The sequence below is a fragment of the Pagrus major genome, chromosome 11, assembly GCF_040436345.1.
Source record: "Pagrus major chromosome 11, Pma_NU_1.0".
Taxonomy (NCBI): Eukaryota; Metazoa; Chordata; class Actinopteri; order Spariformes; family Sparidae; genus Pagrus; species Pagrus major.
The window spans coordinates 7505919-7522882 of record NC_133225.1 but is presented as its reverse complement, the minus strand read 5'-3'; the positions used below and the strand labels follow the sequence as shown (position 1 = coordinate 7522882).

The 16964-nt window shown below is 42.2% G+C and overlaps 4 protein-coding genes across 6 annotated transcripts in view; 3 read left to right on the top strand and 1 right to left on the bottom strand.

Moving 5' to 3' along the window:
* Positions 1 to 1490, top strand: part of shroom2a (shroom family member 2a) — a 38946-nt gene extending 37456 nt beyond the window's left edge. For both annotated transcript variants that reach the window (XM_073475814.1, XM_073475815.1), the window contains one exon: positions 79 to 1490. In XM_073475814.1, coding sequence (XP_073331915.1) covers positions 79 to 351 — 273 coding nt within the window. In that variant the 3' untranslated portion in view covers positions 352 to 1490. The remainder of the gene's footprint in view (positions 1 to 78) is intronic.
* Positions 1491 to 3728: 2238 nt separating this feature from the next.
* cldn34a (claudin 34a) lies at positions 3729 to 4484 on the top strand. The gene has a single exon (XM_073475776.1). The coding sequence runs from the start codon at positions 3729 to 3731 to the stop codon at positions 4482 to 4484; it is 756 nt and encodes a 251-aa protein (XP_073331877.1).
* Positions 4485 to 9716: 5232 nt separating this feature from the next.
* LOC141005433 (putative claudin-24) lies at positions 9717 to 10370 on the bottom strand. The gene has a single exon (XM_073477286.1). It carries the CDS (start codon positions 10368 to 10370, stop codon positions 9717 to 9719), a length of 654 nt encoding a protein of 217 aa, XP_073333387.1.
* Positions 10371 to 13811: 3441 nt separating this feature from the next.
* wwc3 (WWC family member 3) overlaps positions 13812 to 16964 on the top strand; it is a 33709-nt gene continuing 30556 nt past the window's right edge. Inside the window, exon 1 of one of the 2 annotated variants that reach the window (XM_073476634.1) lies at positions 13812 to 14248. In XM_073476634.1, coding sequence (XP_073332735.1) covers positions 14103 to 14248 — 146 coding nt within the window. In that variant the 5' untranslated portion in view covers positions 13812 to 14102. The remainder of the gene's footprint in view (positions 14249 to 16964) is intronic. The other variant, XM_073476635.1, reaches the window with a different exon arrangement.

The window sequence follows — 16964 nt, the reverse complement described above, 5'->3', positions numbered from 1 at the left end:
TAGAGTAGATAGTTTAAAAATTCCCTATGTGGGCTTTTTTTCATCCCAAAAAAATCCTAATGTTTCTTTCATCCGCAGCGTACATTGGTTGAGAAGAGGAAGCTGCTGATTCGACAGCACGAGGACGCAAAGGAGCTGAAGGAGAACCTGGACCGTCGGGAACGCGCGGTTTACGAGATCCTGGGCAACTACCTGCAGGAGGACAGCCTTACGGACTACGAGCACTTTGTCAAGATGAAGTCTGCGCTCATCATCGAGCAGCGCAAGCTTGAGGATAAAATCAAACTGGGCGAGGAGCAGCTCAAGTGTCTGATGGACAGTCTGCCCATAGAGCAGAGGCTGGCCTTTTGAAGCAGTGGACACTGATGAACTCTGATTAATAAGACTAGTCATGTTGCTCCGAGTTGTCCAGCAGAGGGAGACAGAGATGAGGAATCTGCAGAAACAACCTGTTGGGACTTTTTTTCTTTACTTAGTTCTGTGAAGCCTCATCTGAGCACATCTTACTACTTCATGGACTTCTATAACATCACCTGGACTGACAGCATCCTAAGGTGCTGCTTTTCCTGGCATCAACCAACCACTGTATCTAAAGTCTTTCACGCCATTTTTGCTTTGTTTTTATTTTTACGATTTTGTTTTTTGTTTTTTTTTAGTAATTTATTGTAGCCTTTTGAATCCGCGCAGGAGGGGACAGTATTTTATCTTCAACTGATTTGCAGCAATGCTACCTGATGTGTGTTACACGCTGAGCAACTAGTATTTATCATGTTTAATTTCTAAAAAAAAAAATTTTCACATAATCCACAAAATCTGGCCGAATATTTCAATAAACACAAAGGTTTTTGTTAACATTTATATATAAACTAGTGGCCTTTTTACTAAGAGTTTCCTGCCCGCTGAAGAACCTTTTTTCCTCTGTGGGATGTTAGTGAATGTACCTGAAGGAAAGGTGTGCAGATAAATTTTAAAGAGCACTTGTTCAACTTCACTAAACAGAAGAACGGTAGCACTTCACATCCAGACTTTAACTCAAGTGAAATCCACATTTGAAGTGCCTGGAGAGTCACTGCCAACACTGTCCGGTCTTTTCACCCACTTCTGCACGTTTCATCCGTTAGTGCTGCTCTGAAAATAAAACTTGTTTAGATGATGCCACGTATAAGTTGACCAAGTGTTTCTGTATTTTGTTTTATTATTTCACTGTGTTTTTGTTATTCACGGTGCAGATGGTGAATGCATAGTTACCACAGTTGTTACTAAAAAATTGCTCTGGTTGATGAATCATTGCATTTTGACCAGCTTGAACTTCAGTTATCAAATGTCTAAATTTCAGACTGTAAGGATTAAATAAGTCTCCCTATTGGAGGATGTTTGTTCTGCACATTTGAGAATATGACTTTCACACGCTTCATGCACTGCTACAGCCCGACTCTTAACACTTTATCAGCTGTGCTCCTTTATATCAAATAAAGAGTCTGCTGGAATCACGCAGTGTTCGTGTTTGATTGATTTTTCTCTTCAGCGATCGGCTCGTTCTTCCTCGTCATTCATTAACTCCACCACACCCTCCTCTCTCCTGATTGTGTGGAGGCTGAAGACTTTGATATGAAAAGGATTATCTTTAACAGTCAGGTGTGACAGCCTTCCTCTCACATAACCAAAGCAACATGTGGACCGTCAATTAGAATTGTTCTCTTGTGGTAAATCCGGCATCTGTGGAAGCAATCAGTGGATACTGACAACAAGGAATCTGAACTTGAAACGCATCAAAGTGAGTGAAATGACAAGACTTTACAGAGGGTTGTTTTATTTTACTGCGTGAGCTGCAGACATTTAAATGGACAATCATTAACGACAGTATGCTACAGTAAAGCTTGAGTGCGGGTGTAGCAACAGTTACAATAAAACAACCTTTCTCGTCACTTCCACTGCAAGAGTTTTACTCTCTACATGACTGATCAACATTTGAATTTTCATCTAAAACTTGCTAAGGTGATTTCTTCTTCGAGGTATTGTATTTGTTGATTTTATATCTTTACGCTATTTGTTTGTATCCTTGATAATGTAGGAGAAACTTGGAATATACTAGCTGGCTCTCAGTGCTGTCTTAGTTTGTGCCAAAGGAATCCTGCGACAGAACAGGCAGAAAATGAGTGCAGATATTGTCTGAAGAAATTTAAGGATTAAGTGTTAAGAAGTTCTTCCTCCATGGAATAAATCTGAGTTTATTAATGTATACTTATAAAAACAATCACAACAAACAACTAGTGTATGTATAGCATATCCTGGAAAATGAGTAGAATAACTGCAGGTACAGATTAGTATGAGGGTTCTTGTGTTGTCACGATACTGGATTTTCAAACTTCAACACAATACCTTGAAAAATATTGATATTCAATACCATTTTTGATACCACAGAAAAAAATTGGCTCAACTTTGATGGCTTAAAATATTATATTATTACAATATGACAACAAGTTAGGACTGTTCTCAGCTGGTAGCAGAGAACAGCAGAAAGACTAATTAAGATTTAATATCACACTTTTTTCTTTTTAGATTAAGCATTATAAAAAAATAATGTGTGTGTGTGAGAGAGAGAGAGGGTTATTGGTACTGCAGAAAATGAGTATTAAACGTTTCAACCATTCAGAGTCGTTGCGTAGCGATATATATTGATATCATATATTATTATTATCACAGTCTATGGTAATGTATATACTGAGAAGCAAACATCCTTACATCCTTCTCGCCACCGTGGGCTCTGTAACGTGTGTACACAGGGGCAATAGTAAAACCTGATTTATTGACCTTTTCGTACATGTTGATTAGTAGTACAATATTTTTATATTGCGGTTTCAAACACTTATTTGTACATGAGTAAATATGATATAGCCTACTGAACATTTCCAACTCGGCAAAGAAGGCAACTGTCCAAGAGCCCAAAACCCAAAACCCTAGTGAGTGCCATTGAGGGTCGCTAATTGTATCAGTGGCAAATTTGTTATCGACTTCACTCGACTAAAGTTCACGTTTGTAGAGGAGCTTGAGTTTCTAGATGTAGTTCTAACGCCTTGTTTTTGTTTACAGTCTGCTCACATGATGCATATTCCCAAATAACTTTGTGTTTAATCAAATTGCTTCAACCTTATTGACACCCTGAAAACCTGGCTCACATAGGCTTATGTATTTGTTTATGTATTAGTTGTTTTTAGGGGTCTTTGTGTGGGGGGCAGTTGGGCTCGTAAATATTGTTTTGCTGCCTGGTAAATACAACAGTTTTTCATATCTCATTTTTTTTATTGGTATTGGTCTGGAGGCAAAATGTCTGAGGTACTTATCTCAAAACCTCAGCTGATAAAATTATCTACATTGCTAGATATCACAAGCAGTGAGTGTCTAAGTGAGGAAATCTGTATTATTATTATTTTTTTTTTACCCTTTCAAGGTTCCTCTTGATGTGTATCACAGAGTACCTTTGTACCGTTATACACTAAGGAAAAGATAAATATGAATGTTATATTCCATTTCTGCCCCTTAATTCCTTCAAAGCCTACACTACACACTGTACCTAGGGTCAACAAACCTCTGAGAAGTTCTGAATTTCAGCCATTTTAATGCAGTTGTGTTTTTTCAGCAGGTGTGATGGGGGTCAGGCACAATGTCTGAGCTCAACAATGATTGAGTCATCGATCAGTCTCTGAGCATTAGCGGTCAAACTGGGCAGGATGATCTACTTGGCTCACACAGCTCACCAGCAGTTCCTGGGCCTGATGGCCGGGTTTGTGGCATGGATCCTCATCATGGCCACGGCTGGCCTCAACGAGTGGCGGCTGTGGCAGGTGGAAGACGTGTCAGTCATCACCTCGGGCGTGGCCTGGGTGGGTATCTGGAGGGCCTGTTTCTACAGTCAAGTCCTTCCCCAATTCGAGAACTGTCAGAGCCTCAGCGTCTCGGACGACTTCCTTCCTACAGAGATCCCCGTGGCTCAGGTGCTGGTCATGCTGGCGGTGATCTGCGGCCTGGCAGGGAACATCATCGCTGCATTGGCCATGAGGATGGCCTACTTCTCTGTGGAGAATCGTGGGAGCATACGTCTGATGTTTTTGCTGGCGGGGACCCTGTATGTGCTGACAGGGACGTTCTCCTTGGTGCCGTTGGTGTGGAACATGAGCTCTGTGCTGAACAACAGCACCATAGACTTTCCTCCTGAGTACCTCCTCCCCGCTGCTCCTGTCAAGCAGCATATCGGCTCAGCCATCGCATTGGGCATCTTCGCCTCCACATTGATGCTCATCAGCGGGTTTCTTTTCCTTAGCTACCGCTACGCTTGGCAGGCCCTGAGCTCAGAGGCCCCCAGAGAAACCAGGGACCCTCTCCATGGTCCCTGGACAGAAACGACACTGGCACAGAAGAATGCTTTGCCAAATGGAGACAGCCATGGCATGGATAATCCTGCATTTCACAGCGAAGAAGCCTCATGATGGCGAGAACAGAATACTAATTTATAATCTGGGATTTTCATCTTTTTCATCCATGGGAAAGAGACTCGGACCATTACAAAGCATAAAATGACATTTAAAGAACACTGCTGCTGAATCGCAAAAGTTGAAATGGACTACAGTAAAACACAGCATCATCCAGAGTAACAGTCAAGAATTCATTGTCACCGAATCACAATCTGAAAAATAAAATCTGATTCAACTATTACTACTAGAAACATTCTTGTATTAAATTGAGTTGTGTTCTCCCTTTTACCTGACGATGCCTCTTTCAAATGTCGCCATCTCGTCAACACTGAACAACATTCCTGATTCATTGTTGGCACTGAAGTTAGCTACTTAGCTGCTAAATGCTCCATGCTTAACAAGCTTGTTGTCTGCCATTTGTGATGGGAAGCTAACATGGGTGTTTAGCAGAAATACAGCAACATTAGCATTTATTTGGAGTTATGTTTACGTCCACCTGATGAATGTAAGTTAAATTTTAACTCTCATTTCAGCTCCATTTTAACTCCTGAAGGAAGTTTTTTTAGATTAAGTTAGCTCTTTAGCTTCTAAATGCTCCACTATGTTAACAAGCTTGATGTCGCTAACTTTTTCTGCCTGCCACTTTTTCTGGGACGCTAATGTACAGTGGGGGGTTTAGCAGATATGGAGCAACATTAACATTTATTCTGAGCTGTGTTTGTGTCCACCTGATGAAAAAATACTAACTCTTATTTTAGCCCTGTTTTGGTTTTCACGAACTCCTGAAGGAAAGCATTTAGCTTATGTTAGCTCTTTGGCAACTATATGCTCCACTCTTCACCGGCGCCTCTGTCATCCATTTTGTGCTGGCTTTTTTAATTGGAAATAGTTGCCTGGCCTCAAACAATGCTGTGACTGCGCTGAAAGTGAACAAGAAATCAGTAAGGTTGTGGGCCAGAAAACCAAAACAAGGAGCTGAAAGAAGCTAAAAAAGTCCGCTGACAGAGTTGGTGATAATATTTGGGGTTTTCACTATAAGCGACATGTCATTCAAATATGTGATCCAAATGATAATGTGAAATATTGATTATAGCTGCTTTAATTTTGTACTGTAACACAACATGTTGTATAATGATATGATATGGGTTCCTGCTGTTCTATTAATAAAACCTACACAGCTAGACTCTATTTTAACTTCGTGTGGCTGCTGTGAAGTGATTACAGCTATAATAGATTTACATTGCCAGAGTTCAGGGACAGGTGTTATAATAATAAAGTTTATCTCTCCAGTGTTATCCAATAGTGTTGTCTAGAGTACGCGATCCTAGGATTTCCTGTAATGACTGATCAGCATTATCACCACACAGGCCGGGGGAGGAGACATGACATGCCAAGGTGTGGGCTTCTAACGGGCCCCATGTGAGGAGGGATCTCAGCAGGTCAGGTTGACTGGGGGCCCTGCTCATGTGACCTGGGTAGGAGGCTGACGAGAGCAGGCATGTGAGTATGGAGAGGGGGCCGCCTCACAGTAGTGATTGTTGCCAGGGAGCTGGACACACACATGCACATGCACACACACACACACACACACGCTGTGGCCCGCTGCACCTCTCTGGAGGCGGAACAAAAGGCCCTCTTCAGCCGAGCACAGCTCTCTGTCAAAAACACAAGTCCCAGAAGTGGATGAAAGGTAGATCTGCTCTGACCACTCCTGCAAGACTGTTTATCACACACAGACATAAACTGCACACTTGGTGCCAGTAATCTGTAGCAGGGGGAACCACTGATATTAATTAGCTGAGTATAACTGGATCTTATTAAACAACATTCCTCTAGATAAGACTTTTGGGGAAGGTATTTAATTTTAAAATAATTCTCAGTCCGTCCTTCATGTCTGTCTTCACCCTCCTCCCACTCGTTTGTACATTCCCCTCCACAGATAAGCCTGACATAATCGCCTGTGATGGTTATTTTTTTTATCTAATCTGTTGAGCTAAGTCACTGATCTACTCTATCAGCTATAATGTCAAATGTAGCAACACTGATAAGACTGCTCTGAGAAAGTGATCATCATAGTTTAAGAAAGGTGACATTTTTAGCTCAACTGAAGACATTTTTGTTTTCACTGAAGTAGATTTAAGAGAGCTGATCGGTGGTGAAGTCCCAAACACATTAGCTTTATCACCTCATTTATGTTCTTCTATCTTCTTTGGAGGTTCCTGCAATCAATCGCAGACATGAAGATCAGATACAGATTAACACTACACTTGCTCAGGTACTGTACTTAAAGGGTAAATCCGCCAATTATACACATTAAAGTGTGTGTACAGGTCTTGGGGAGTACTACTGCATATGTGAAAAATGCAATTTAAAGCCTTTTGTGGCTCCAGTGATGTCACTCAGTTGCATTGTGGGTAATGTAGGTGCCAGGCATAGAAAAGCAGTCCATTAATCCAGAAGTGCACTTCAATAACACTGTTGGACTCATTATGGACAGTCACCTACATTACCCACAATGCAATTTAGCAACTGAGTGACAATACTGGAGGCAGTTTATCAGATTATATGCAGCTTCCTCTGGAGCCACAAAAGGCTTAATACTACTTTTTAGTACTCACTCTGCTTGAGGCTGGACCCTCAAGGCTACATTAGCTGCTACTAGCACAACACGCCTGAATCGCCAACTGAACTGTTGGTAGTTAGAGTTGCACTGTGGGTAATGTAGGCACAGAAGAAGAAGAAATCATAGAATAAAAAGACAATATTTCTGTTACTGCTGCATCAATTTTGATACCTTTTTTTAAAATGTCCAACATAAATCTGACCCTTTTAACTTCTTACATGATTTGATTTAAATAACTGTTGGAAGCCCCAAAAGATACAATTATCCTCAAAAAGTAAGGATTAAAGAAAAGTAGCGAGAAAACACCTGAACCCTAAGTTGGACACCGCTGGACTAAACCATCTAGTTGGATATAAAGTAGTTCAAACACAGTACAGTATGAGCACTTTGACTTTTTGATACTTTCGGTGCATTTTGCTGATAACAGTTTAATTGCAGTGCAGTATTTTGACATTGTTGTATCGGTTCTTGTACTCTCAGTTTGTTCTCGTCCTTGCCTGTCAGATAAGACAGATAAGGCGATGTGGTCAACATATGGCATTTGTTAGCGTGTTGCTTTATCTTGATGGTTTATCAGTTATGAGGGTGATGAGCAGTGGAAGATGTATTGCACAAAACTATAATTCCCATCATGTTGCATATCTTATCGAAAAATCTGAACTCAGGATTGGTTCATGTCCATCAGTGTGGAGGGTCATATTACAGTCAGTCATTTCTCAAAGACAGTAAATCATTCGACAATATTCGCTGCCTCTTGAGCAGTTAACTCATCAACCCCTCAGAGAGAGTACGTTTGTTTGTTTTCAATCGGATGCATTTAAAACATAATTTTCTCATTAGCAGACAACGTCCCATTTCCCTTGTGCTGCCACATTTCCTGGAGTCACAGCACTCGGCGTCTTACGATGATCAGAAAGAACATCTCTGCAGTTGTTTTCACTGCCTCCCCTGCTGAGAGACGCCCTCGCACTGAAAGACACCAGGCAGCCCCTGGCAGCCTGCGTGGCATCAGAGAGTAGGAGGGTGTGTTCCTCTAAATCCGCTCTGTGAGGCCTGACAGAACCACTTTTTATATCCTCAAAGGCAAAGTCTGTCATGTCTCGGGCCTCTTAGGCAACATATGCTTCTGTGGTAACATCATTATCTCTCATTAACTTCATTCTATAAGCGCTGCACAAAGTATTATCATTAGGATGTGGAGGTTTAGAAGTCATCCTCCTCCCATGCAAGAACACGTTCATGTCACTGTACCTGTGTCTATGTAAATGATACAGACAGTTTTGGAGTGCAGAGAGCGGCGGCGCCCTCTGACCTTGGCAAATTTGTGTAATTATGTCAAAGCGAGAGCCGCAAGGGCAACCTGTTCTACATTCTTCACAGTACACGCTGCCCATTAGAGCATTCATTAAACACAGCTTAGCTCAGCAAGTGACCAGGAAATCTGATGGAATTAGTCTCAAGCTGTGTTTCCACCACCGCAGACACACCTGATGGACCAAGACGGCTGTTTTCAGTCCAGCCCTCCACCCCTGCTCAGCTTGACGTTTGGTTACAGAGCGACCAGGGACCACTTTGGACCAAAATAGGCTCCAGGTTTATGTGGGGAAAGAGCACAAGAGCGGACATGTTTCCACCTCTGACATAACCGAGTAAAAATATGCTCATTGTTTCATACAGATTCATGCCACGGCTCCTCATTTTATCAACATAAACGATCATATTCAGGATATTCTGACACAGAAACAAAGAGACAACTTTTGAATAGAATTTCAATATAATTCTTTATGTGAATCATCTGGAGGTGCTGCACAATACAGCACATAAGTAAACATAATCAGGCACACAATTGCTTGTGCTTTCTATGCTTTAGTCTCAAGAATAACTTACAATCACAGCATTGTAAAAGCTAAGGTGTCCCGTAAAAACAGACTTCAAATAGTATTTTCTTCTCTGTTGGCACTGATAAAAGAAATATTCTGAAGTCACCCCAGAATACAGAATATAAAGCATTTTATAAAACATCTCTTTAAAAAAAAATATTCATTTATACTGGTCACAGCTGGTTCCTTAAAATGTGCACTATGTAGTTTCGGGGAATATATTTTAATCAGAAGAGAAAGACCTTCATTGACTGATTATTGTTTATGTCTAAACAGACTAAATGAACTCTTTTCATGACTGAATAAACTGAATAAACAAACTGACCTTAAAGGAGAACACAGTTTGGCGGACCCTGCCACCTTTCTAGCTTCAAACAGTGTTCTGGGGACCTTATTTTCCTCTGAGAACAGCTTGTTTACTCAGTTATGTGGGGAAAAAAACTACATAGTGCCCCTTTAAATTGAAATGTTGGATTGTGCAGGTGAATCATTTAAAAACAGTTGCAACACATACTAACTGAGGGTTTGGTGTGTTTCTGTGCTGTATAAGGTCTCATTTTCACCGTTGTACAAAACAGTAGATCAAGATCTATGAATGATAAAGCAACCTAGACACAGGATGATGTCTTTGATATAAAACCGCATATTTACATCATTATTTCAAAGCAGTTCGCAGTGCAATTCTACATGTGATTGTGTTGTGCTGTCAGTCTATATGCAGGTAATTATTTTATGATTGGTCCCTTAAACATACTCTGAGCGCTTCCTGAAGGAAACATCTGTACTCATGACCTGGTATCTCCGCTGCAGCACAGGCTGAGGCTCCACCTGTGAACACAAGCAAGAGGTGACCAGCAGGAGCCCGGCCACTATGAGAAGAAATCCTCCGGCCCAGCCGCAGAACAGGGCATCGCCAAACTCCCACCGTGGCACAACATCAGGCACTTTATCATCAAAGAAATGAATCACTGCTAAATGGGCCATGTAGGACACGGGGATCAGACACAGCACTCCAGAAATCATCCCCAGCACCCCTCCTGTGATGGTCAAAGTCCTCTTGGTGCGAAAGCCTCCGTGACAGCTGTTCACCAGGTAAAGTCCAGGTATGGCCACCAGCATTCCCAGCATCCCCACAGCAAGGGAGGCGCACATGAGGATGCGGGCCAGCTTGAGGTCACTGGAAAGACCCAGCAGGCTGTCATAAGCTCTGCACTCCATGCCCCCGACATCCTGGACCACGCACGTCTCCCACAGGCCCAGCTCGTAGCTCTCCACCGGCAGCAGGGCGGTGGACATGGTCAGCCACTGTGGTGAGATAGTGGTGGCTAAAGCGCACAGCCACGCTCCGAGAAACACCAGCATCCCCAGCAGCTCCAAAGCGCAGGCGCACGTGTCCATCTCTCTCCCTCTCTCTCTCTTTCTGGCCTCCACGCTTGACAGAGCCACAAGAGTTCTTCTTCAGACGGAGAGGGCCGGCGGACGTCCAGAGCTGCTCACAACACCTGATAATTAGACTTGACCGCTCAGGCTTTGGACTCTGAGCTCTTTCACAAACAGTTGCCACTCAGAGGAGCACACATCTTCAGCTGTAGGGAGGAGAGGGGGGCCCGCTCGGCCCTCCCCCTTTGCGGCCCTCCTGCTCCGGCTGCTGTGCCAATGGGCAGCAGGGGCAGAGGCAGAGATGATCGGCCACATGGGATGACATTACATGTAGAAAGGTTATTATATGGTGCATTTTTATGTAAGATATTAACTCCCTCATGCCCATTTGTGTGCATCCTGTGTGGGATCAGAGAGACAGCACTGTCACTGAATAAATAAGCAAACGAATGACTACGGGCCAACCCAAAAGAGCACAGTCGAGATATTCAGAAGAGCCAAACAAAGATAAGTTTAGCATAAACTGAGCTGCCTTTGTAGATAAAATCTCCAGTTTTAAATCTGTGGGATTAAGACTAGAACTCCTTTCTACAGCACTCAAAGCCGTCCACTGTGTTCATCTTGTTAACTTATGAGTTTACAGCCATTAAAACACAATTATTAATGTATCATGGAGGCTATCTCCCTCCATTTATTGTCCTTATAATAAAATCACCCAAGGGAAATAAATTCTGCTCCCTGGATAGTGAGATGCATTCATGAGGGTTCATATTTCTAGATGATAAAGTGCATCACATTTTTTAGAATTTATGATAATCATAAGTGTGTGACAGCTGGTGTCACAGTCAGGCTCTTTAAACTGCATGTGACTGAAAGAGAAACAACAGTGCCACTTATTGTGCGCTCTCGTATGAACACTACACAGCCTGTGGGAAATGATCGTAGGAGGCAACAGATCAAAGCCGTGATGTGAGTAAAATGTTTCCCAGCCGTAAACACACACAGCGCAGAAACAAACACGCAAACAAAAATGCACAGATAAGATCCCCAGGCTGCTAAACTCCTCCTCCTCTGGAGAACAAAACGCTCAGCTGACTGCACTGACGTCTGCAGCAGAGTGCGAGTTTGCTTGGCTGCACACACACACACACACGCACACACACACACACACACACACACACACACACACACACACACACACAGAGAGAGAGAGAGAGAGAGTCAAGTGTACTGCACCAGGGGCTTCAATCACTGGCAATACCAAACCCCAACTGTAAAAGACAATATTTTCTTTCACTGTCTCAGAAACACAACTTTACATGACTTTCTCCTCAGTGACAAAGATTAAACTGTGTGGAAAATACACTTATCCTAACGACGACCTGTTGCCCTGGCAACAGAAATTCCCACTTACGGGAAAATCCCTTGAATTTCATGTCACACTGAATTTGCACAAATGTCACTGAACTAAAAACCTGAAGAAATAAGTTTTTGTTAGTGTTGTTGTAGTTCCTGCTGGTCACAGATAGAGGTCAGCAAAGCCCCCAGATGACCTAAAGAAACAAAAAACTGAATCCAACTCAAACTCACACACATAAACACCATAATCCATTATCCAACTCCATTATCTACAACCGCTTGTCCTTGAGAGGGTAGCAGGGAGCCGGGAGCCAATCCAGGACAAGTGAGTTATCTTTTTATATAATTGTGTTATATGGTATGGTATATTCTGCTCTTACTTAATGCTTTTCTTCTCATTGATTAGTGAGCATGATGATAAAGATCACTGTGGCACTAGCAGGTCAACACTGCTAAATCAAATTGTATTTATTCAGTTTAAACTGGAAGAATAAGAAAAGATACACAGCATCAATAACCATCAACACACACCTCAGGGCCACAACTTGAGTTACTTGAGTTGAGTTGTAAGCACAATAAACAATGTTAGCAATTCATTATATCACCACTCAATGAACCTGGTGCCTTCAGGCAGCTCAGGATCTGGGGTCCTGGGACGGTTGCCAGGTTTGATAATAAGCCTTTTCCACGGCAGACAGGTTGACTTGTCATAGCAGGAAAAGCACAGGTGAAACCAATTTTGTTCACGATGACTCAGTGCTGTTAAGTGTCCTAGAGGAATATGACAGAGGGTGTAGCCATTTTTTTTACTGTAATGTTATATATTAGTGATTATCCTGCTACGACAAGCCAAAATGTCTGCTGTCAAAAAGGTCTTGCTGATCCGCAGTGCAGGTAAACGATGAGGGGAAAAGTGTTGTAGCACACACAGTACACACAAGACATGCTTTAGTAAAAGTCAAGATATCGTGCATTAAATATAACTTAAGTAAAGTGAAATTGGCTGCAGGTGTGTTTGATTAATTAAGTGAGTGTAGGTCGTCCACAGGGAGCCGACTGGTCCCTGACTCGAAGCCGGAGAAGTTTAAAGGCGTGTGTGTGCTCTCCTCTCTCCACTCTCAGCCAGCATGTTCAATTGTGTACTAGATGTGTTTTTAATTTAAAAAAAAAACCTTTAAAAATGCTTCTCATTTACATGTTGCACCAGGGGGTTTCCCCTCGGCCTCGGTCATAACAAGTAGCAGAAAAAATAAATAATTGAGTATAAGTACCTTCAAATTGTAACTATTTTTAATTATGTGCTGTTCTGTATGGTTGTCTGCCATTAATCTTTTATGCACCTCTGTTTTATCTGTTTTGTCATATTGCTTCTTATCTGATATCATTTTTATGTACCCTTTCTATTTACTCGCTCTGTGATTATGTTCGTTGTTTGTTTGTTATCACATTTTTACACCTATTCTGTTTTATTATTATTATTATTTGTGTTCTCTCTCTCTGAGGGTTTTGCTTTCAATGATTTTTCGAGATTTAAATAAAGGTTGAATGAATGAAATTGTACTTTAATACAGTACTTGAGTAAATGAGTTCCCTCTCACTGCTCTCTGCTAACAGGCTGCAGTGGCAGTAACCTACCACTCACCCTCCGGACACCAGGGGGCGCTGCTGCACCACTTAATCAACCCCGCAGTCAACAACAAACTTCTCTCTGCGCTCCGGGGGGAGTTTAAATTACAGTTAAACTCCTGTTAAACTATTTACCTTTTTCTTTTTTCTTTTACATAATATAATAATTCTTGATAATAATGTATTTTATTGAATTAAATCACAGTCATGTCGCGCGAATCCACTGAGGCTGAACGTTAAAGTAAGCTAACTTTTCTTTAGCTAACTTTCTTTAGCTAACTAGCTTAAACTTATCCACCAACGGCTGCTGACTTTAGGCGCTTAAAAATATTAAAATTAATTTTTTAATAAACGTTGTTGTCACCGCAGTTGACTTTTTAATGAACGCGTTGAAGTTTCCCTATTGGACGGAGGAGTCGCTCAGTCGTACGTCCGATCGTTTATGCAAATCCGCTCAGCCCGAATATGGACACGGAGGAATGAAATATGGTGGAGGAGGCGAACATGGAGGACCGAGGACCGTGAGAGCGCTGCGGTAGTGTTTTTTTTTTTTAGGGGGGGTTAGCGAGAAGAAAACGTGGATGTACCTCCAGCGGGACGTTTTCTGCGGACAACCTCGGTGGAAAGTTTTGTATTTGCGTCTCCATTCTTTGCGCCGACAAGTGCGTCGAGGTCGAGTTTTGTTGTAATGCAGTGAAGAGCGACTTTTTCGGGGGGGATAAAAAGCAGGGCAGAGGGCTTCAGCCCTCTCACCATCCCGACGCTATGCCGTGGGTCAGCGGCGGTAAGCGGAGAGAGAGCTCGGAGCTGCCGCTGCCCGCGGGCTGGGAGGAAGCCCGGGATTACGATGGCAGAGTGTTTTTTATCGACCACAACACCCGGCAAACTTCATGGATTGACCCCAGAGATAGGTATGCTAAAGGCCTGGGAGCACACACACTCACACAAAAGTAGTTTTAATTCAACAAGTCGTCCCGACAAACTAGCAGAAGTTGCTGGAGGAGATGCCAGGGCGGCCGGACGGAGGAGGAGGCAGGAGGAGAAGAGACTAGAAGTGAAGGCAGATTGTGTTTTTGTTTTTGGCTGTAAATTCCCTCCATTCCCTTTAATGTGACATAAGGCTGCGGTGGATATTGTCGCCACGACCGATGAATCGGATGAGATTTGGCAGCAGTTGTGGCCTCCCCTCCTCTTAAACAAGTTCCCATGCAAACACGGGATGTAAACGCCCATGGTCACCCACTGTGCAGCTGCTCACATTAATACTTCTCCAGTAATATGTATGTTTAAAAGTCTGACAGGTCTTTGACATGGAGTTAGACAGCAGCTCAGTCTTTCCGGTTGGTTGTGTTTCACCGGAGTTGGGTCTCAGCAGACAGCAGCAGAGGCTGTAACTTGCAGCACATAAAGCCTGTCAGTCTGAATGTTTACTAATCTGTCTCTTCTTCACGGAGGAGGATGTCTGTCTCAAACTTCAATCATTCAGAGTCAGCTCAGTAGATTTATGACTTCCAGTGACCTGAAGCATTCCTGCTTCACACACCTAACACAGTGAGCTATTGTTATCCAGACCCCCTTTTCCCTTTTCATGCAAAGACACCTCAACAAGTCCTGCACAGTCTAAACTATAATGCTGTAGTTCAGCAACAAAATGACCCTTAATGTTGTGTGTTTCACTGTTGAGAATGGAGCGTAGTACAGCAGGGGCTTTAAACTCCAACTCCCAGAAATCTTTGTGAAAATATGTGAGGAATGCTAGCTGGGCCACTGGGAAAGCTGCAAGGATGTGCTTTTGTGGGGACTGGGATTTCACCAGCCCAGAAACAGGCTCAATCAGGCATTCAAAGCAGACTTTGTGAGATTACTGGGAATTATAGCAAGTATTTTAACTCTGCTGCATTATGAGGGGAAAGGCAGAAATTCACAGTGCCTGACAAAAACAACACTCAAAGCACGGCCGGAGAGACACTTGGAGAGTTTTGATTTTTCCGTCTTTCTTTTGTAACATTTCAAAGCAGATTTCTTGCAGCTGATTTGAACAGTGGGAATGCAGTAGCTGCATGTAATCTAGATAAGAGAAACCTGATTTCCTCCAAGCCCCCCTCCCCTCCTCCTCCCTGCCAGTTGATTAACCATTGTTGTGTGAAGCTGATAGCAGCCTCACAAGATCTTCTAGTCGTCAGCGTTTGAAGGAGGGGATCTGGGGTTTTACGTTTGCATGACTAAAGAATGTTTTCTGCATTTGTTCTGGTGCTGCTCAGTGATTTATGGGTTATCTCGGCCAGTGGAATGTCTTCTGTCACCACCTGATACAGACTTTCCAATAAATCACATCACTACGTAGCCCTAAAGCTGACTTTCTGCTAACATGCAACAGATACAAAAAGGTGTCAGCTATTCTGTCGGTGTTGCCGCTCTTTAAAAAATGTAGCTCTTGCTTTCCCTTAGCTGCAGATAAAAAGGGCTGTTTGCATGCCGCTCACACATGATGTGGACGGCAGCAGCCGAGAGAAGAATGCAGCAATGATAAGCGTTTCATACTTTTCCTTGTGTTTGACAGCTGCTCTGTTTTAAGTACAACTCAAATCAAAGGCTCATAGTTTGAGTACTGTTGTCAGGTATCTACCACGTTGTTATAGGCCTTCATCAGCATGACTTACTGGCTTAAAGTGAGTTTGACAAACTGATATGTGAGCTGTTGTACAAGCCAGACTTGAAAGACAAAGTGATTGTGATCAGATTGTTCAGCAAAGAGTGATGGTATTTGAGCAGTGAACAATGGTATTGTTGTTTGACGGCAGTTTTCGGATGGTCATATTATTGACTGGTATTTTTAAATGATATGAAGTGAGTAAGTCAATTAAATATTCATCTGTTTACATTTTTTTTAAAAAGTCAGAGCCCTGTTTCTTAGTTTAGTAAGATGGTTATAGGTGATTATTTTAAAGGTGCAATATGTAGGAATTTTGGTTAAAAACATATATATATAAAAAAAAATCAACAGAAAATGAAGAAATAACAGTTCAGACATTATGTCAAAGACATGTATTTGTTTTGTTGCAGAGATATTTACTGAAGGTAGCCTGCTAACAAGCTAGCCCCAGCCTGTCCTATCTGATGCAGTAATACCACCCCAAGCTTCCAGTCTGGACTGGTAGCTGCATGGCTAGCTGAGCTCACTACCAAACTGCAGCCACAGCTAGCAGTAGTTAGCAATTACTCTGGTGATATGCTGCACCAATTTGTTCAGAGTGACCTTGCTCCAAGAGGTGGCCAATTCTGACCAAATAATACTCAGAAAACCATTAAAATATGAAGTGAATTGTTTGCGTTTTTGCTTAAAAACTGAAAAATTATCAATAATCAAACTTGTTGGCATTCAGTTTTTGTCAGTTAACAAACAATTAATGGCAAATTAATTGTCAACTTATAAATAAATCACCAACTATTTGGATGAGCGATTAATCAGTTTGAGAGATCTTGTCAAAATTCTCTGATTACAGCTTCTTAAATGTGAATATTTTTCTTTCCTCCTCAATGACGGTGAACGGAGTATCTTTGAGTTGTGGAAGAAACAAGAATTTTGGGCTTGGCCTGACTGACTTTCGTCACCATTTTCTGACATTT

What these genes read in the sequence shown, in the direction of transcription:
- cldn34a (XM_073475776.1), top strand. Translation starts at nt 3,729, where the DNA reads ATGATCTACTTGGCTCACACAGCTCACCAGCAGTTCCTGGGCCTGATG.
- LOC141005433 (XM_073477286.1), bottom strand. Translation starts at nt 10,370, where the DNA reads ATGGACACGTGCGCCTGCGCTTTGGAGCTGCTGGGGATGCTGGTGTTT.